This window comes from Mustela erminea, chromosome 12 (genome assembly GCF_009829155.1).
Source record: "Mustela erminea isolate mMusErm1 chromosome 12, mMusErm1.Pri, whole genome shotgun sequence".
In the NCBI taxonomy this organism is placed as follows: domain Eukaryota; kingdom Metazoa; phylum Chordata; class Mammalia; order Carnivora; family Mustelidae; genus Mustela; species Mustela erminea.
In genome coordinates, this window is record NC_045625.1 from 3,290,307 (window position 1) to 3,310,507 (window position 20,201).

The window sequence follows — 20,201 nt, forward strand, 5'->3', positions numbered from 1 at the left end:
GTCCCCGCCGCGTCCAGTTTCTGGACGCGGGGCGACGAGCAGGGCCGGGGCTGCGGGGGCTCGGACAGAGCCGGCCCGGGGGCGCCGCCGGCCGGAGCCGCGCGCGCTCGCTCCATCGCCCCGCCAGGCCCGGGCCTCGCCCCCGCGCGCCACCACGCGCCGCCCCTCCCCGCCCCTCCCCCTCCGCCTGGGCCTCCGCCACCGCGCGCGGGGAGGGGCGGGGCCGCGGTCGCCCCTCCCCCGCGCGCCCCCGCCGCGCTCCCACCGCCCCGGCCCCTCTCCCGCGCCCCTCCCCCTCCTCGGCCCCGCGCCCGCGCCCCCGTCCCCGCCCGGGCCGGCCGGCGGAGTGCGCCCTCGCGTGGACGTGGACGCGGGCGCGGGCGCGGGCGCGCGGGGAGGCGGCGGCGGAGGGCGGCCGTTGCGGGCCGGCCCGCGGGGCTGGGGCTGAGGCCGAGCCGACCCGGGCCCGCGCACGCCGGGGGCCCACCATGCGGCGGCTGCGGCGCCTGGCGCACCTGGTGCTCTTCTGCCCCTTCTCCAAGGGCCTGCAGGTAGGCGCCCGCATGCCTGGCTTTGGTGCAGGCCGCGGCGGCCAGCCGGGGGCCGGCTGCTGGCCGCGGGGTTCCACGCGCTGCGTGGCCTTGGGGCGGCTGTGGGACCGGGAGGGGTTGGGGAGGGGGCGTTGATGGGGCGGGCGGAGGGGCGGCGGATGCTGCGGGCTGGCAGACCCTGCCCCCGGGACTGAAGAAGCCCCTCCCCCACGGCTGGACCCCCTCCCCCGCGCGGCCCCCACCCCGAGGCCCAGAAACCACGCCTGGTCCTTGTCTCTTTCCCCACTTTAAAGAGGTAAGGTTTGCTTTTCTGTAATGGAAGACTTGGGACACACAGAAACGCTCTCAGAAAGACAGAACCTCCCCGGGGTCATCTCCCAGCCAGCCCCAGCGTGGGGGTGTTCCTGACTCCACCATGACCTTGGACAAGTCACCGGCCCTACCGGGGCCGCTGTCTGCTGGGGAAGCCCAGGCTCCCTTGGGGACCCCGTTGAGAAGCCTGTCGCGTTTGCTCTGGGTGGTCGGAGCCAGGCCCACCCTGAGATGGCCTTGGGCGCAGTAATGTTCAAGCAGCCCACACCTCCCTAGCCTCCCCAGGCTGTCCTGGGGCCAGGGCAACAGGGTCCCTGCCAGGGTCGTGCCCTTGGTCCTGGGGCCTGGCTGTCCTCAGCTCCCACCCCAGGGGGAAAAGCCTCAGAGCCAGGAGACATTCGGGTTTTGTGTTTGTGTGGGACACCACCCTGGCCCGCCTGGGTGCATCCTGGTCTTGGGCCAGCAGTAGGCAAGGTGGGTGCTGAGGGGGTCTGAGGACCCCCTAGGCCAGGAAGTGGGCTGTGCACTGCCCCCCACCCCGTCCCCTGAGGGAGGGGACTTGACCAGGTTGCTGCCTGGGTGGCCCAGAGCTTGCCCTAGCACCCAGGGCAGGCTGCTTCCCAGGGATCTGAGCCAGCCCCGCCTATCTGCTATTGTCAGGTCACATTCAGGGCCTCAGTTTCCCTCCTGGACTGCAGGTTGGGTTGGAGCCATTGTGCATGTGGGGCGCTGGCCCGTGGGTAACGTGGCTGTTACTGACCCGGAGTCAGTGGCTTCACCAGGAGCCAGCGGCCTGTGACGTTGGCGAGTGGTTGCATGGGATGCACTGAAAAGCAGGACCTGCCCTGTCCTGGGGGCTCACTCACGGGGGACTCATGGGGCCTGGGACTGCTCCTAGAGGAAGTACCCATCTAAGAGCAGGCTGTCGGCACAGTCGGAGCTGGCCAGGTGGGGACGGTGTCCTGGGAGAGCCTGGCGGAGTGGGTGGGTGTCTGGCTGGGGTGTGGCTGGTGTCCCTCTGTGAGCCTCGGTCCACCCCAGGGTCAGCCCTAGGTCCAGCGCTGCTCCAGACTGCCCTCCTCCAGGCTGCTGGCGCCCCCCCCCCCCAGGCTGCCAGGCCCCCTCAAGGCCGGACTCACCCCCACCGACAGCATTGTTCTTTGCCAGCCGGAAGTCTTGGGACCTTGTCCTGGCAAAACAACACCCCGCAGTCCCCCACCCGCTGTTTCTTTGCTTTCCTGTTTTCCCTTTTGAACAAATCTGACGGAAGCAGATGTGGTGCAGGACATGGGGGCCCGAGGCCCAGCCCTCTCGTTCTGCCCAGCACACCCCAGTCCTTGCTGCTCTCAGTGGCCACTGAGGCCCCGAGCCCATCCCTGGTGGTCTCAGGGGTCCTCCTGCCGCAGCCCTTCCCAGGAGGGCCAGCTCTGTGAATAGGTGCCCAGGAATGCAGGAGGTGAGGCCCCCGTCTCTCCTGCAGGAGCCTGAAGGGAACCGGAGCTGCCCGCCCCTGCCCTGTCCTCACGGGAAAGCCAGCCCCTGCCTTTGGCTAAGCAGGCCCCAGGGTGAAAAGGACTAGAGTCGCTGCCCAGTGGGGCACGGGGTGGTTGGAGTCGGAGAGGACACGTAGCACCTCCTTTGGAGGTGGGACGTCCAGCCTCCAGCTGGCCCCTGGGTCCTAGCCCCTTGCTCTGGGGGTCACCCCAACCCCCGCCCACGGGAACATTGGTAACCGCGGCCCCTCAGCGGGCCCCCCTGGACTGCAGTGCAGGCGGCTTGTGATTGGCCTGGGCGGGGGGTGGGGCGGGGCGCTGGATGGGAGGCCTCGCCCCGCCCACCTGCTGCAGGTGCGTCTGGGCCCCCCACACCTGTAATTCTGCTGGAGAAGCCTGGCAGAGGGGCTGAGCCCCCGAGACTCTGTTTCCACCCCACCCCACACACTGTAGGCCAGGGGCCGTCTTACTTATTCTCCATTGTGCGTACATACACAGGACATAAAAGTGACGAACTTACCCGCTTTAAAGTGCACAGTCTGGGGGCGTCAGCGCGTTCACACTGTTGTGTACCATCCCTCTGTCCGTCCCCAGAACGTGGCTGTCTGCCCACGCTGGACTCTGTCCTGTTAGACATTGACCCCTGACCCTCGCCCGGTGTCTGGGTCCGACTCCTCCGGAGGCTCCTGGGAGTCGATTCTTTGGGATCGGTCACTCCCTACCGGGCACACCTCGCTGGGAACCACGTCCTCCTTGTTCATACGCGGTGTAGCTGGTGTCAGGATTCCTTCCCCTTAGAGTGAATGATTTTCCACAGTGTTGGACGTACCCTGTTTTGTGTAGCTATTCAGCCATCAGTGGACGCTTGGGCTGCGTCCCTCTTTAGCTCTGGGGACAATGCCGCCTACTCGCGGTGTCTGAGGTGCTGTCTCTTCAAGGCTCACAGGGCAGCTGGGCCGCTGAGGCCTGCCCTGTGCACCTGCAGCCTCCACCTGCTGTCCCCACCAACACCCCCTGTCCCCACCAACACTCCCTGTCCCGGGCTGGGCCTGCTTCAGCCGCAACTGCCCACTGGTCAGAAGATGGTGTGCGGGGGGTGTATACAGGGGGCAAGGGATTTTCCATCCTGACCTTGTCCAGCCTGACCTTGTGCAGAGGTTAAAGGTCATTATGAAATGAGCTAGGAGGGAAATTTGTAAAAAATATCTTTATCATCAAAACAGAGTCGCCTCCTGTGTGTTCCCCTGCAGTCCGAGATCTATTCTTGCCTGCTCATGAGGTGTAAAATCTGGGAGCACCAGGCTGAGGCCCTTGCCCCAGAGTGGGCACACTGAGGATGCAGGGGGCTGACACCCGTCTGCTGGGCCGCTTCGGAAGCTGGAGCTGGGCGGGGTGCTGGTGCCAAGGGGTAGGCCAGTGGGGGCACCCACACCCCGAATGTGGCACTCCCTCACTGGCCTCTCTCCCAGCAGAGCCGGCTCCCGGGCCTCAGGGTCAAGTACGTCTTCTTGGTCTGGCTGGGCGTCTTTGTGGGCAGCTGGATGGTGTACGTGCACTACTCGTCCTACGCGGAGCTCTGCCGAGGGCACGTCTGCCAGGTGGTTATCGTAAGTGTCGCCTTGGGCCAACCTTGCAGCCGGACTCCTCCCTGCCTGGTGCTGGCCTGTGTGCGGGGGCCACTTAGAGCTGGCGCTGGATGCTCAGAGGGACCAGTGGGGGACTTTGAGATGCAGCCGAGGGCGGTGGGAGTAGGGCTGGGATGGTCAGAGATGTGTGCGGGGAGGACTTTAAGCAGGGAGCCTGGGATGAACAGATGCTGGGGACCTTGAGTGCAACTCCTGGGGCCAGAGGCTCACCAAAGGAGGCTGTGGGTAGGGTCCTTGCGAGGAACAAGGGGTGGGGGGGCGTGCTCAATGGCAGCCCGTGGCCTCAGAGTGAGTGTGACGTGTGCATCATGGGTGTGCACACGAGGGAGGAGGCGTCATGAGCCTGTGTGTGCCTGTACACAGGAAGGCACATGGGCTCACGGGTGCATCCCTAGTGGGACACCCCGTGACCTGGGCTGGAGGGACCAGCCACACCAGCCCCAGTGGCCCTGGCAAGGCCCTGACTCTTCTGAGCCCGTCCCGCACCCTGGCCGGCCTTCCCAGGGAGTTTGAAGCCCCCAGTGAGCTGATGGCCGGGGTTCTGATGCCCCGGGCTGGGCCTGGAGCTGCTCCTCCCGCTGTAAGATGAACAGAGTCGCCTCTCCTTGGGGACTCTGTGGGACTGACATTGGCCATGGAAGGGTGCAGGCAGGTCTGCTCTGGCCAAGGTCCCACAGGGCCCAATTTGGGGAAGCCCAGAGGTGGGAGAACCCCTGTGACAGGATTTGCAGGAGGCCAGGCGGGCCCCAGTCCCCCCAGCTGACGGCAGAATACCTTCTCAGAGGGCTGGGCGGGCACAGGGCACCGAGGATGCAGTGCCCATGCTCGGGGGAAAGGCCTCCTCCTGCCTGTTCTCGGCACACTTCAGAACAGCTCACCAGTGGCCTCCAGGGCCCAGGCCTGAGCTGGGCACTGCACTGATGGCTTTTCCCTCACAGTCCAGGGGCTTGGGAGACAGGTAAGGGCAGACATGGAGCCTCTGGCCGTGGGTGGGTGGGTGTTGGTGAGGCCCTGCTGTTGGACTGCTCAGGGTGAGGATGGGGCTGGGCAAGGCTCGGAGCCGGCGGTGTGGCCACCGGCCCTGAGAGGCAGGTGGGAGCTGGAGGGAGCTCTGGGGGTGGGAGGGACACAGGGCAGGAATGAGGGGGGGCGGGAGCAGGGGGGTGGATTCTGGCCCAGGGGTGCAGGGAGCAGCAGCCTAGAGGGTTGGCAAGTATTTCTGAGCCCGAGGAAACCGTGTGCCCAGGGGCATCTCCCTGGGCTGTCCTAGGCTGTGGGGATGCCCCCTCCTTTCCAGAGGAAACCTGCCTGCTTTGTGGGGGTTCATGGTGTGTCCAAGGGTGGACCAGGGGTCATGGGTTCCTATGGGCTCTGGGTGTTTGGCAGGTACTCACTCCCCTGCAGGTGGGAAACGGGCTGGGAGGTCGGGCAACTTGCCCCAAGCCTGATGGGCCAGGACCACGGGGCACACTGACCCCCTCTGCCCGAGGCAGCCAGGCTCCTTCCCAGCTATGGGTGAGGAGGGGCGGTGCCGGGCAGAAGCCCGTCCTTAGCCGGTCCCCTCAAAGGCCCTGCAGTTCTGGGGGGGGTGGTTCTGGGGCTCAGAGTCAGCCCCCTGTGGAACCCCCTGCAAGTGTGTGGAATGGGTTTCCTCATGGCTGCTTTGCTGTCCTGATGAGTGGCCGTGGCTTTCTGATGCCACACGCAGATGCCTTCTTCGTGGGGCCTCTGGTTCTGGCCCTGGCCTGCGCTCCGTCCTCCCCACACTCTGGTGGCACCCTGCTCTGCACACTGCCCACACTCCTTCCTCCCAGCCAAGGGCCTGGGCTCCATGGCAACGCTGCTGCTCTTCCAGGAAGGCACCCCCCCCCAGCTCCAGATGGCTGCGCCTCCCTGTTGTGGGGGGGACCGAACCTGATTCCATCGACTCCGGCTTCCCCACCTTCCTGCTTGTGTCAGCTCAGACCCAGGGATCAGGGGCTGCAGGGAAGCAGCCGCTGCTCTGAGCCCAGAGCCCTGCCTGATTCTGGCTGCTAGCAGCTCCCAGGGCATCTGGCTAAGGAGGGGGCCTAGCCCGCCCCCCTCCACCACCCTTGGGGCAGGGGCAGGGCCCCATGGTGTCCCAGGCTCTGCTGCTCCTACTTCCTGCTACAGGGGAGAGCACACGTTGGGGAGACCCTGACTTGGAGCAGAGGGTCTTGCCAGCATGGTCAGGTATGGCCAAAGGCTGCTGGTTTCCCAGCTGTAGTGGTCTAGAGCAGCTTAAGAACCAGGGGCCTCACCTGCAACCTGTGGATGCTGGGGGAGGGGCCCCACGGCCTCAGGCCACTTCCTGGTTCTCCTTCCTGTGCCCAGTGTGACCAGTACCGCAAGGGCATCATCTCTGGCTCCATCTGCCAGGACCTGTGCAGCCTGCACGAGGTGGAGTGGAGAGCGTGTCTGTCCTCTGTCCCAGGGCAGCAGGTGAGCCTTGTGGGGTCTGGCTGGGGTCACCCTGGGGGCAGCGGGAGGGGATGTCAGCTTGAGGACTCCTGTGGCCCCATGCAGGTGTATAGTGGGCTGTGGCAGGGCAAGGAGGTGACCATTAAGTGTGGCATTGAGGAGGGCCTGGACCCCAAGGCCAGGTCGGAGCCAGCCCCCCGGCAGGAGCTGCTGCTGTTCGACAAGCCCACCCGGGGGACGTCAATCAAGGAGTTCCGAGAGATGACCCTCAGCTTTCTCAAGGTCAGTTGGTTCCTGGGAGCCGTGGAGTCCAGGGCAGGAGACAGGCTGGTGGGAGCCACGGCAGTGTCCAGGCATCTGGCCGGACCGCAGCTCCAGGCAGACCCCGGCTCAGGGTCTGCGAGCAATGACTGGGTGCAGAGGACCCCTTCTATTCCCCCCCGCCCCGCCCCAGGCCAACCCACACCCAGGGCATCTGGGAGGGGTGAGAACTCTCCGCATGGGAAGCAGACCCAAGTGCCCACCCCCAGCTCTCTGAGCACTGTGGAGACATGGGGACATGGAGCCCCAGGAGCAGCTACTAGAGAAAGAACAATGCTCCTGTGGTCAGTGAGGGGGCTTCCCACAGCCCTGGGTGGTTCCCTCCATGCGCGTGCTTGGACGCCAGGCTCTCCCAAGCTGGCAGAAGCACTGGGGTCCCGTGTGCAGCCCACCCAGCAGACTCCCAAGGGTCCAAGCCAACTATCTTGCGGGTCGAGAGCGACAGGTCAAGGTGGCATCTGCCAATGCAGAAACCCACCACCAGGCCAGGCTTGCTGGTCCTGAAATGACTTGGTCTCCCTTTCTTTGGGTCCCAAATGTCAGGCGAATCTGGGAGATCTGCCCTCCCTGCCCGCGCTGGTCGGGCAGGTCCTGCTCATGGCCGACTTCAACAAGGACAGCAGGGTGTCGCTGGCCGAGGCCAAGTCGGTGTGGGCCCTGCTCCAACGGAACGAGTTCCTGCTGCTGCTGTCTCTCCAGGAGGAGCATGCATCCCGGCTGCTGGGATCGTGCGGGGACCTCTATGTCACCGAGGGGATCCCCCACAGCTCCTGGCACGGAGCCGCTCTCCCGACCCTGCTGCGCCCACTGCTGCCCCCTGCCCTGCACACGGTGCTCCAGCAGTGGCTGGGGCCCGCGTGGCCCTGGAGGGCCAAGATTGCCATTGGGCTGCTGGAGTTCGTGGAGGAGCTCTTCCACGGTGCCTACGGGACCTTCTACATGTGCGAGACCACGCTGGCCAACGTGGGCTACACGGCCCAGTACGACTTCAAGATGGCAGACCTGCAACAGGTCGCGCCCGAGGCCACCGTACGCCGCTTCCTGCAGGGCCGGCCCTGCCGGCACAGCGCTGACTGCACCTATGGCCGGGACTGCAGGGCGCCCTGCGACAAGCTCGTGCGCCAATGCAAGGGCGACCTTATCCAGCCCAACCTGGCCAAGGTGTGTGAGCTGCTGCGGGACTACCTGCTGCCCGGCGCCCCCGCCGACCTGCGGGAGGAGCTGGGCCGCCAGCTGCGCACCTGCACCACGCTGAGCGGGCTGGCCAGCCAGGTGGAGGCGCACCACTCGCTGGTGCTGAGCCACCTCAAGACCCTGCTCTGGAAGGAGATCTCCAACACCAGGTACTCGTGACGGCTGCCCCGGGGCCCCCAGCCACGGCTGGGCCACACAGGCTGGAATGGGGGTGGGGGCACGAAGGAGCGCCTGGGGCCTGACCACAAGGGCTGGCCGGAGGACCCACTGCGAGAACGTGTGATGTTAATAAACCGCTTTTCTGTGAGTGTCCCTGGGTTCCCTCCCACCACGCTGGACCTGCCCCCCATATCCGCCATCGGCCCAGTGGGGTCCGAGGGGGGCTGCCCTTGCCCAGGCCGGACGGAATGCAGCGTGGTCCTTTGGGTCCCAGTCTGCCAGACAGGCCTCAGCGGGCAGCACAGGTACAGCCTCTCCTAGAGCCACGTTCTGGGGCAGGGGGTGGAGGGGGGGTGCAAGAGGGGGTGATGGGCACGCCAGATGCGGACATGTTCTGTGCTGAACTGTGGTAGGGTTCCCAAGAAGATACCATGGGAGACCAGGTGTCCTGGTAACGGGCTGCTCCCGTTCCAGACGCTCTGGCAGTGCCGCCGCACAGGACTTCAACAGACGTCCAGGAACCACTAGATGGGAAACCCACCACCATCTCCCTGTCCCGCCCCAAGGGGGCAGTGCAGGTGGCTCCCTCTGCCTCCGTTCTGGGAAGTGGACGGCAGACCCCAGGAGGCTCAGGGAGTTGGGGGAAGGGCTGTGCCCCCAACCCGGGTCGTGGTGGGCCAGAGAGCCTACTCCTTAAGTCCTTGGGGGCCGCTGACCTTTGCAGGCTTAGCTTAGCGAGCGGTTACAATGCCTGGAAAGGCGATGTGGGGACCCAGGCGGACACCGTGCGGCTCCCCACCACCACCCTCCTGCTCAGGCCCCAGCTAATCACACTGAGGAAAAGCCAAGTGTTAAGATGGTTTATTTAAGATCAATTTATTCTCAAGTTTTGCCAAAAGAGAAACACTTTTACTAAAAAACATTCCAAAATTTCAACTGTAATACCGTCTTGTTAGTATTAATTCCTAAAACTCATCCTACTTACGTCAAATAATAGCTTTCTTGCCCATCTAGATTTTTCTCCCCTGTGGGGTGGGCAGTGGATAATCCAAATACGGCACAAAAAGCAGTTTCGAACCGGGACGCCGGGGGTGACTCCGTGGGTCGAGGGTCCGACTCGATTTCGGCTCTGGCCGCGAGGTCAGGCCCCGGGCGGAGTGCGGACTCTGCTTCAGACTCTCCCTGTTCTTCCTCCCAGCCCCCGCCCCAGGCTTGTGCTCTAAAGTGAGTCCGTCTTAAAGGGAAAAAAAATTAGAATCACGGGCTCTGGCAGCCAGAAAACTCTGCCAAGACTTTCGTCCCCCTGAACACAGTGGCTGGGGGGTTAAGAATCAGGACACAGGGTGCAGGGGAAGCCTGCTCACCCTTCGCTTGCTACACAAGGCACACACAGGGCTGCGCGGACAGGCCTGGGGAGTCCAAACTGGGGTGCGCCCTGTCCTTGCCCAGGCCAGAGCAGCAACGGGGAGCGCCCCTGCAAACCACCCCCGGGCCCCACTTCTCCGCCTTCGCCCGCCTGCACCCTCTGGAACCCGGAACAGTGTCCGCCGACACCCCTGTGACAGCCCCGGCAGCTCCACCTGCTGCGCAAACGTGATCGCTTCCAAACACCCCGACGTCCTGCAAACGTTTTAGAAAATAAATGCGTAGTGTCTTACCTTTTTTTTTTTAAACCTCGAAATCGGTGAGCCTCTCCCCGAGCAACCTGCCCGTGTCTCGCCTGCTTGTACCCTGCTGAGCTCTACCCCTGCAAGAAGGCAGGAATGCCCGAGTCACACGTGTCGCCCCACTGGGGTTCCCAAGGCCATCCCCGCCCCCCCGCTGGTTTACAGGGCTCAGTTGTGTCCCTCCCCCGCCCCAGCCTGACCAGACCTGCCTCCTGCACTGCCTGTCTCAAGAGTCCTTAAAGCAGGGGTGTCCGTGGGCACAGGGCCCAGAGCCCACGCAGGGAGCGATGGCAGACCCCAGGCCACTCGGAGCAGCTCTCGGCCAGGGACACACGACTTCCAGAAAGTGCTCCAGAGGGACCATCTCTAGAAAGGAGACCGTCTCCTGGCCCATCCCACTGTCCGCAGCCGGCCGCCCGCTCACACCCGGCTCGGCTCACTGACGGTCGCCTCAGAAAACCCACGCGTTTGGCGATCCGAGCTAGAAGCCCGACGCCAAGGGCGCCCGCCACGCGGCCACGGAACCCGCTGCCCCCACGGCAGCTCTGGGGCATGTCCGGCTACAAACCATTCTTAGCGCTCACGGTTCTGAGCACTGAGCGTAGAAATAGCCGCTTGCTCTTTGCCCCGACGGCCCAGGTGCAGCAGAGCAGCTGGACCCGGGGTGCTGGCAGGTCCAGCACCTGTGGGGCCGCCCTCCCCGCGCACCCGCCACCCACCTGGAGGCCGGCCCCAGCGCCTACCTGGTTTGGGAGGCCGGCGGGCGGCTCCTCTGGCTCCTGTCCGTGGGCCGGGCATTGCCCTCCTCCCTGTGTTAAGGGACAAAAGTGTAACACAAGCCGCTGTCCCCGTCACCGTTCACCCGGCCAGGCCGCAGCGGGAACGAACGGCCCGGCAGCATCCGTCCTTCTGTCCTCCGCTAGGGTTTCAGAGCGGAGAAGGCTGCCAGGGACAAGGGAACCCGGCGCTCCTGCTGTCGCCTGTCAGGGCCCCCACGGGCAGCCCGCACTGCAGGCCGGGACAGGACCGCAGCCTGTACTGGTAGCACCCAGTCCGCGAGCCCGGGAGACCCCGCGTGGCCAGGGGCCTTCCGCAGCCTCTCCCGGGGCGCTCGAGCCCGCCATCCACACGAGGCCGGGCGGCCCGGACGCACCGCCCTGGAGCTCCAGAAGTCTCCCGCCTGGACAGCGGGGGTCCCCGGCGGGCAGGGGCCAGGGTCACCGCCTACGTCAGGCCGCAGACCGTGACCTCTAGTGGGTGCTGGGGCCGCAGGAGGGGGCGATCGGCTGTCGGGCCGCGAACCACGGCGACGCCCCAGCTGGGACGCCGCGCGCAGACAAGCCCCGCTCCTCTCTGCCACCGATGACACAGGTGGGACACGGCGACAGCCGCACCTGCAACGCCTCTGGGGGCAGCGTGCCGTCCCCGGCCCCGCGGATCACCGCCGCCCGCCCCGACCGACGACCCCGAGGCCGCGGCACCGGGGGGCCGAGCGCTACCCGCCGCCGCCCTCCGCCCCCCGGAGACCCTGCCCCGGGCCCGCGCGTCCCCGAGCCCCTGCCCGGCCCGCCGGGGTCGCGGCGCCGCGGTCCGCCCGCAGCCAGCCCGGGGCCAGGCAGTCGGGCACCCGCGCTGCCCACACCTCCCGTCGGTCCCCGCCCGGCCCGGCCAACCCCGTTACCTGGCCATTGCCTGACCGCCGCGGAGCCGACGGCCCCCGGACGAGCCGCCACCCGAGGCCCACCGGCCGCGGCCTCCTCAACCGGCCGCCGCGGGGAAAGGACGGCAGAGCGCGCGCCGCGCCTTTTATAGGCCGTACGGCGCCCTGCGAGGGTCACACCGCGCCGCCGCTCGCCGCGCCCTCTAGCGGCCCCCCCTGGTCTTGCCCGCGCCGGGACTCGCGGGTGGCGTGGAGGGAGGAGGGCGGGGGCGGGGGCAGGGTGGGCGTTGGGGGCGCCGGGGGCCCCCAGAGGCAGGCAGGACCCGCGGGCGGGAATTCCCGCTGTCCTGCAGCTCAGTCCGGGGCGGGCGGCCATCTCCGCTCCTCCGGGACGGTGGGACCCCGACGACGGCGGAGGCCCCAGGGTCGGGTCCTGGTGGTGGCGGGTCAGCGCGAGGCGTGCAGAGTCTGGGCGCCACGCCCGTCCGCGCGCGAAGGGGCCCCCGACGTGCCCGTCCGCACCCGCGAGCGGCTCCGCGGCTGCTGCCACCCCTGTTCCCTGCAGAAGGGCGTGGGCTCTCGGGGCCTTGCCCGCGCCCCTCCCCGCGAGCCCCCGCGAGCCCCCGCGAGCCCCTGCGGGACCGCTGCATCACCCGCTCGGACGCGTCTCCCAGTGGCGGGGGAGGGCAGGGGGGGCGGGTGTGGTGCTGTCCCCTTGCAAGTGCAGGGCGGACAGAAGGAGCAGCAGGGCCCCGGCTTCCAGGGGCCAGCCTGGGCTGGGGTCACCCTGGCCGCGTGCTTGACGGCTACACCGGGTCCTCGAAGCAGCTGGTCTCGCTGCTGAGCCGGTGATGATGGCGGGGTGGAGGGAGCCACGTGCTCCCGGCCCTTCTTGTCTCAGCTGGAGCCAGGCAGTGGTAGGGCACCGCCTTTGTGAACAGCTTCTGGGGGTCAGGGGGCACGTCTCAGCTCGGCCACAGCCCCGCCCAGGATCCCAGGTCCCCTAGTCCCAGACAGGGTCCCCAGTCACAGCGGAGCTCAGGACCTGAGGACGTGGCCTGAGCCAATGAAGACCCTGGGGTGCACTCTTACCCACAGAGAACGCTCAGCACAGGAGGCCAGGGGCCCACAATGGAGGTAGCAGAAGGAGCGTCTCAGTCCGAGAAGACATCTTCCCCCCCACCCTCTCCAGCACTCTCTTCATGCCCTGTGCATGTCCTGTGGCCACATACCAGGAGCTCCGAATTGGTCTCCCAGGGATTCGGGTGCCCATTGGCGGCCTAATGAGGTGGCAGCAGGCCCTCCTGGGCAGGAGCCCAGGAGCCCTTGGAGCCAGGCCCCACCCAGCTGTGTATCTGTCCGGCTTCCTGGGATGCACCCACCCGCAGTGCAGAAGCCTGGGGCCTGTCCTCTCTCCACAGTCCCCACGGTAATCTGCCCCCCCCCCAGAAGACCCTCCCCCAGGTCTCCCGGTTTGTAATGGCGGAGCTGGGGTTTGGGACAGGGATGGCAGAGCTGCGCAGCAGAGGCCAGAGGGAGGCTCCCCTGCTGTGTGTGCCAAGCCGAGCCAGGCACGGCCTCTGGGGGTCCACAGGTCTGCTGCAGGCTGGGAGGGAGCCCCGGGCCGTGTGGCTCGTCCTCCTCACTCTGCTCCCTGCAGCCACAGGCAAACAGTCCTGACCATTGTGGGACCTGCTTTCAGAACGGGCAGTGCCAGCCCCTGGATGCAGACCGTGGGTCCCGAGCATTACAGCAGATGACCCCAGGGTCTGCCTCTCGGCATAGAGAGACCCGCACCCATCTCCCTGCTCCAGACCATTCTCTCCACCCTGTGCACCGGGACCCTGGACGCCATCCTCGATAGGCATTAGTACTGGTCCCTACTCTCCCCACCATCGCTGTGCTGAGTACTCCGGACACTGCAGCTGTGAGAAACCTGTGCCAGAGTTTCCGGGCTGAGTCCCAGGCCGAGCACTGCTAGACGATGGGTGCCGCTGTGGCTGGGGAAGGGTGCGGCTCCCTGTTCTCCCAGGCAGGGGTGCCCATCACCCTTCTCTCCAAGGGGACCCCCATGTCCTCAGGCACCTGAGGGCCACCCAGCCCAGGAGTTCACCTCCTCTAGCAGAGGACAGCTGGGACTTCTTTCTCTGGCCAGAAATATGAACCCTGATCCAAGGAAAGGAGAGCTCTCCTGGGACTCCTGGCCCAGCCAGGCAGCCGTGGCCACTGTGTATGTAATGGAGCGGAGCGACTGGGCCTTGGAGGGAATGAGTGCCTCACACCAGCCTTGCTTCTTGGGGAGCAGTGATGTGTGCAGAAGGCGGGAGGGCCTTAGAGGAGCCTTCTAAGCCATACCACAGTGTCTCCCTTGGTCCTGAAACCAGCAGGAAGAGAGTGCTGAAAACAGAGACTCCAGGGGGATTCCCATCCAGGGAAAGGGGGCCCACTGGAGGGCTCTGAAGCCGCCAGTCCCGCCGACCACAGGCCATTGGCACAGGAACACCTGCGGCGCTTCCTTAGCACAGTACCATGTCCAGGTGTCGACAATGATTGGCCCACTCAGTGCTGGTGCACTTCCAGAGTCAGACTAGAAACCTTCCGGGGCTGCTCGTGGGTCAGAGGACCCCATGCCTAGAGAAGCAGAGGATGTCCCTCTTCCTCCAGAGCTGGAGAAGGCTCTGGTGTAAGGAGGAAGTCGGGGCAGGGGTCCCCTGGAGCGGTGACCTCACTTCCCTGACCACAGAGCCCAACAGAATTGGAACCCCCATCACCAGGCACCCACATTCCAGGGACGCCCCCCTGGACAGCTCATTGCCTTGGACATCGTCCAACCAACAACATGTTCGCACGTTGCATCCCCAACGCGGGACGCTGGAAGCAGAGGACTGCGCGCTCGGCAAACACTTCCCCTCGCTCGGGAGGTCGTTTCAGGGCTGCCGGACGCCTCTGGCCATTCGGCCGAAAGCAGAGAAAGGTGACACCGGGAGGCCAGAGCCGGTCACACAGCCCCACACGCTCTCATCGACGGGCACAGCCCCGGGTCCCCATCCCCCTGTGTTTGTGTGTGTGTGCATGCGTGTGCAAGCGTGTGCGAGTGTGTGTGGGGGGGGGACGTGGGTGTGCATGCATGTGGATGGAAGAGGGACTCACGTGGGCTGGGGCCTTCCCGAGCAGGAGCAGGTGGATGAGGGGTCAGGTGCCTGGTGGGCAGGTTTCCTTCAAGGTCAAGGCTGGCTGGGTGGGACGGGGCGGAGGGATTCGAGCTCCTGGCCGGGGTTGATCCCGAGAGCCCTGCAGGTGTGGGTCCCGGTCCCGGGCGCAGGGCTGTGCACACACAGGTCTGTGTCTGATGTGGGAGCCGCCGGGGGACGGGGCAAGAGCACAGTGGGGTCGGCCGGGCGGGGCTGTGACGCATCCGGGCCGGCGACCGGTCCCTGTCTTTGCAGAAGGCCACGGATGAGGAGCAGAGGCAGGTGGACAGGACCTCCTCTCTGACCCAGGAGTCTGCAGTCCCAGGAAAGGCTTCCGAACCTCCCAGGCCACCTGCGGAAGCCGCGCCCGAGGGTGAGAAGGCCGGGGCTGGGTGCCCGGGGCTGTGTCAGGATGGGTCGGTGCTGGGCCCCACAGGGACGAGCCCCACAGGCTGGTGTGGGGCCAGGAGCAAGGCCTGGGCTCAGAGCACCCAGCGGGTGCACCGCGCTCGGGGAGCCGTCCCGCTGAGGCTTCCTTCCGGGCTGTGGCTTCTCTGGGAGGCCCCGGGCTGGGTCCATCTGCGCCAAGGCACAAGCAGAGGCAGGCCCGCGGGTGACCTTCTCTCCTCTCCCAGCTCCGCCATCCAAGGAGCTCGGGCCGGCCCTGACATCAGCAGGAGCTGGGCACTGGGGGACGGTGCCTGGCGCCACCTCAGCCGGGGACCAGCAGCCGGCAGGTGACCAGGAACCGGGCCATGGGGAGCCTGACGCTGCCCAGGAAGAGCTGGTGCCTGCTCCCGCCCCAGGCCCTGCTTCTGCTCCAGCTCCTCTCCGGATCCTGCCCCTGCCCCTGCCCCTCCTCCTGCCACAGGCCCAGCTCCTGCTCCAGCTCCTCTCCGGATCCTGCCCCTGCCTGAGCCCCTCCTCCTGCCACAGGCCCAGCTCCTGCCCTGGATCCTGCCTCAGCCATCACCAGGGCACCTGACCCAGCTCCAAACCCTGCCGCTGCCCCTGCCCCTTCCGCTGCCCCTGCCTGGGCCCTTGATCCTGCCCCAGACCCAGTTCCTACCCTGGATCCTGCCCCTGCCCCTGCCCCTTCCCCTGAGCCTGCGAGGGCCCTTGCTGCTTGCCCTGCCCCTGCCTGGGTCCCTGTTCCTGCCCCAGACCCAGCTCCTGCCCCTTCCCCAACCCCTGCCAGGACCACCGCCCCTTCCCCTGCCCCTGCCTCTGTGCTTGTTCCTGCCCCACACCCAGTTCCTACCCTGGATCCTGCCCCTGCCCCTGCCCGTTCCCCTGCCAGGACCACTGCCCCTTCCCATGTCCCTCCCTGGGCCCCTGTTCCTGCCCCAGACCCAGGTCCCGCCCCTGCCCCTTCCCCTGCCTCCGCAGGACCACTGCTCCTCCCTTGGCCCCTGGCAGGGCCACTGGCTCTTCCCCTGCCTCTGCCTGGGCCCCTGTTCCTGCCCCACACGCAGCTCCTGCCCCTTCCCCTGCCCTTTCCCTTGCCCCTGCCTGCACTCCTCTTCCCGCCCCTGACCCGGCGCCAGCCCTGCGTCCTGCACCGGCCGCTCCTGCTGACCCTGTCCCTCCCCTGGCTCCCGCTCCTGCCCCGGTCTCTGCTCTTGCATCTGGCCGTGCTCCTGGCCCGGCCCCTGGCCCAACCCCTGCCCCTACACCTGCTCCTGCGGGGCTCCCAGAGCCCCCTCCACAGCCCCCCGCTCTGCAGGGAGAGCTCCCTGGACGGTTCCCCTCAGTCCCATGCCCAACCCCGACGCCCCGCCACCACCCCCGTGTTTCATCCCCTCCCCCGTGTTCTTTCCCTCTCGTACAGTGTCACTGTCATTGTCGCTTTCCATGTCCTCTACGCTCTCTATTATCTCTTTTAAATAAAATGCGTTGTTTTCCGTGGATCTCATGCTGAGCGCTCAGCCCATCCCCGGCGCCCTCCCCCCACAGCCCAGAAGTCGCTGGGGAACACCTCCTTCCTCAAAGGGGACCCTGAGCCCAAGCCCTCCCTGCCCATGGCTCTCCCAGTCCGGCCCCTCAACATGCCTCAGCTGCTTTCTCTCTCGCTTCCTTCACCTGTTCTGGACGTTTCTGGGAGGGGAACCACCCAGCAGCTGCCCTGGTGTCTGCCCACCTCTTTCCAAAGGGGACTGGGTTTTGTCCTGGGTGTCTTGGACATAGAACTTCACTTCTGCCACACCGAAACCCCGAATGGATTCCCGAGGAGACGGGATCATGGAGGCCCCTTGAGTGGATAGGGGCCCAATGTCGGGGCCGAGACCCCTGTTCCAGCGCGGGTCACCCTCAGACCGACAGGTGTCTGGCCTGGGGACCAGCAGCCCTGGGGAGTACGGGAGGACACAGAGGTCCAGTGCAGGTCCCCGGAGAGAAGGGGGACAGGCACCCCTGTCTGGGACAACAGTGGGCAGCGCCCATCCCAGGCCGCAGGGGCACCCAGCACCTAGCAGTGCTTGACCTGGGACTCAGCCTGGAAACTGGCTTGTTTTTTCTCAGATGTATGGTCAGGAGTGCTCAGCCCAGCGGTGGTGGGGACAGCAGGGAACGGAACGGCGCTAATGCCCGAGGAGAAGGACGGATCCACTGCCGCCTCCGAACACAGCCGCCCCCACCACCACATCCTTTCTTTCTGGGAGCCACACCCTTAAGGACAGCCTCTGGCCGCAAGGTCCTCCATCTGCCCTGGTGATAGGTGGTGACACACACCTGTCCGCCCATATCCTCCTCCCGGGGCTTTGAGAACAGGCGTCTCCAGGCAGGGACTTGTGGCGATGGACTGTGTCTGCTGGTGCCCGAGACGTCCATCTGTCCTCAGGTCCCTGGAATAAACCACTTGTTGTCCACAGAACTGGTGTCATTTTCTTCAGTCCTTTGGCTCCTTCGGCCTTCGGGGCTGGTTGTCCTCGTACCCTTTCCTGGGTGCATGTGTGCACGTGTGCAGCCGTGCGTGTGCGGCGGGCCAGGTGGCGGAGCGCGGGCTCTTCTTGGAACCTGCTTTCCCCTGCCCTGCACGAGGCCCCTCCACCCCGCTCCTCCCTGGCTTTTCTGTGTCGAGAATCCGCCCGGAGCCCAGGCTGGGTCTGGACGGGGCCGTCCTGCTGTTTTGCCTGCCTCATGGCAATGCAGGGAGCACCGGTGACCCCACTCCTTGTTACTTAGGACAGGTCTGCCGCGTGAGCAGTCCCCGCTCAAGGGAAGCGCCCGTGAGCTGCTGACCGCAATGTCCCCGCCTGCGGTCTCCTGGTGCACTCTGAGCCCTGTTGGGGGAAAGCAGGGGTGCGGAGACCTGCCGCCTCAGGGAGGGCTGGGGAGGTAGAGGAGCTGGGATGTGGGTGCTGAGGTGCTGGAGGTGGCCCGCCTCCAGCCGGGCCCCGCCCCTGCTCGGCCCGGCCCCTCCTGCTCGGTCACTGGGGGAGCTGAGCATTCCGCGCTGCCTGGCCAGACCGAGGCCGAAGGGATGGAGGCTCCCGCCTGCTGTCCCCTCTCCCGGCGGCAGCCCCTTCCCTCCAGCCAGGAGCACATCCAGGGCAGCTCAGCGGGTCGCAGCAGCTGGTCCAAACGCGCTCCGTCGGGGCCACGTGCCTGGGGCCACGGCAGGACCCTCCCGAGTTGTGAGCGCGCGGGGCTCCACCCCGGCAGAGGGAGAAAGCCGGAGTCTGGACCAGCCCCGGGCAGTCCGGCCTCGGGCCTCTCCGGGAAAGCCCGTTATCACGCAGGGTCCGGGTTGCAGGTTGGAACAGAGGTCCCCCGCGGACGGTCTGGGACTGGGACTCGCAGGGCTGCCGGAACGGTCCCACGGGGGCGCGGGGAACAGAACCCACCACCCCTCCCTGCTAACTCGCCGGACAGCCGCCCACGCGCGCACCCCGTCTCCGTTCTCCCTCTCCCGGGGACTCCGTCCTGTAGCTTCCCGGCGCATCATCTTGTCTCTGACCCTCGTGACGTGGAATCAGACAGCATCTGCTGCCGTGCTAGGCCCCTGTCCTTGCGCTCCCTGGAGTCCTCACTCCCCCCGCCCCCCCGGGTGGCCCGGCTGAGGGCGATGCGTGCACAGTACCCCCTCTCCGACCCGGCGCCCCTCCGTTTACCCGCCTCGGCTGAGCCTGTTTCCGGGGTGCAGACAGCAGCAGGACACCGCGCTGAGCCCTTCCCGCATGCAGGTGCCAATCGGTGTTGGGCGTGCACCTGCGTGTGCAATGGGGTGGGGGGGGTCATGGAGTCAGCGTGTGTCCGTCTTGGGAGATCTGACCGAGGAGACTCCCAGGTTCACACTCACAGCTGGGTGTGAGTTCCCGTGGGTCCACGCCCTCTCCGACACCGGGTGTGCTCAGGGTGTGCGTTTCAGCAGCGTGGTCTGTGCGTGGAGGGGTCTCCTGGGGATGCCGTTGGCAGGTTCCTGGGAAGGACTGACCTTTTCATGCACTTCTTCCCAGTTTGCTCTCTTTCCTGGAAGTTGCCTCATCAAATCCCATGGCCATGTTTTCTGGCGGGTCGTCTGTATTTTGATCAAGTTATGGTAGGCACGTGTCCTAGATACGAGTCCTTTGTCCAATAAACCGCCGGCACGCGCTCCTCCCTGCTCCGCCTGTTTGACTCTCTGAAAGGTGTCTTCTGATAAAAAGTCATCCGTTTAAGTAATTCCCAATGAACCCATGTTTCTTTTTGTTTGGTACACTCCACACTATAATAAATCTTCGCTGGGCCCAAGATCTTGGAAATTATTCCCCAGGGCGCCTTTTAGAAAGATTATTGTCTGAAACTTCCGCACTTATGATCAAGATCCTCCTGGCGTTGATTCGTTCACGGCCGAGGTAAGCGTGAAGAGGGTTTTTTTCCCAGATGGAAGCAGTTCACCCTGGACCACTTCAGTGGAGGTACCCTCCGCCGCTGCTCTGCAGAACCTTCTAGCTGTGAGTGAGTGTGCGACGGCTCTCATCTAAAAGGAGTCTTACGGGGTGCCTGGGTGGCTCAGTGGGTTAAGCCACTGCCTTCGGCTCAGGTCATGATCCCGGGGTCCTGGGATCGAGTCCCGCATCGGGCTCTCTGCTCAGCAGGGAGCCTGCTTCCTCCTCTCTCTGCCTGCCTCTCTGCCTACTTGTGATCTCTCTCTGTCAAGTAAATAAATAAAATCTTAAAATAAATAAATAAATAAATAAATAAATAAATAAAAGGAGTCTTACGGGGGCCGCTGGGTGGCTCAGTGGGCCAAGCGACCAACTCCTGATCTGGGCTCAGGACGTGACCTCAGGGTCATGGGACTGAGCCCCACACTGGGCTCAAGGTTCTCTCACCCCTCCCCCCGCTCCTCCCTCCCCCTCATGCGTGCTTGCTCTCGCTCGCTCTCTCACATGAACAAATGGAGTCGATATAAAGATTGGACTCTCACAGAATGAGTTCTAAATATTGTTAAAAAACCATAACGTTGATTTTGCCATTTTAAACATTTCGTATATTTACACTGCTGTGAACCATGTCTGCGGACATTTCATCTTGCAAATCTGAAATTCTATACCCTTTGCTACTATGTTTTTATGTAGAAGC

At 65.4% G+C, this 20,201-nt stretch overlaps 1 protein-coding gene and 2 non-coding genes across 4 annotated transcripts; 1 reads left to right on the top strand and 2 right to left on the bottom strand.

Annotated features, from left to right (window-relative positions):
• The first annotated feature begins 344 nt into the window (after positions 1-344).
• DIPK1B (divergent protein kinase domain 1B) lies at positions 345-9,060 on the top strand. Of its 2 annotated transcripts, none has more exons than XM_032307628.1 (5): positions 345-551; positions 3,829-3,954; positions 6,358-6,465; positions 6,550-6,726; positions 7,309-9,060. In XM_032307628.1, the coding sequence occupies exons 1-5, from the start codon at positions 489-491 to the stop codon at positions 8,116-8,118; spliced, it is 1,284 nt and encodes a 427-aa protein (XP_032163519.1). In that variant the 5' UTR covers positions 345-488; the 3' UTR covers positions 8,119-9,060. The 2 variants fall into 2 exon arrangements, with proteins under 2 accessions (XP_032163519.1, XP_032163518.1); XM_032307627.1 differs by having other exon boundaries at positions 350-551; positions 3,829-3,963.
• Positions 9,061-10,335: 1,275 nt separating this feature from the next.
• Positions 10,336-10,471, bottom strand: LOC116571257. Its single transcript, XR_004277815.1, has one exon. It is a non-coding gene; the product is annotated as a small nucleolar RNA SNORA43 (small nucleolar RNA).
• Positions 10,472-11,070: 599 nt separating this feature from the next.
• On the bottom strand, positions 11,071-11,201 carry LOC116571259. The gene has a single exon (XR_004277817.1). It is a non-coding gene; the product is annotated as a small nucleolar RNA SNORA17 (small nucleolar RNA).
• Positions 11,202-20,201: the final 9,000 nt, after the last annotated feature.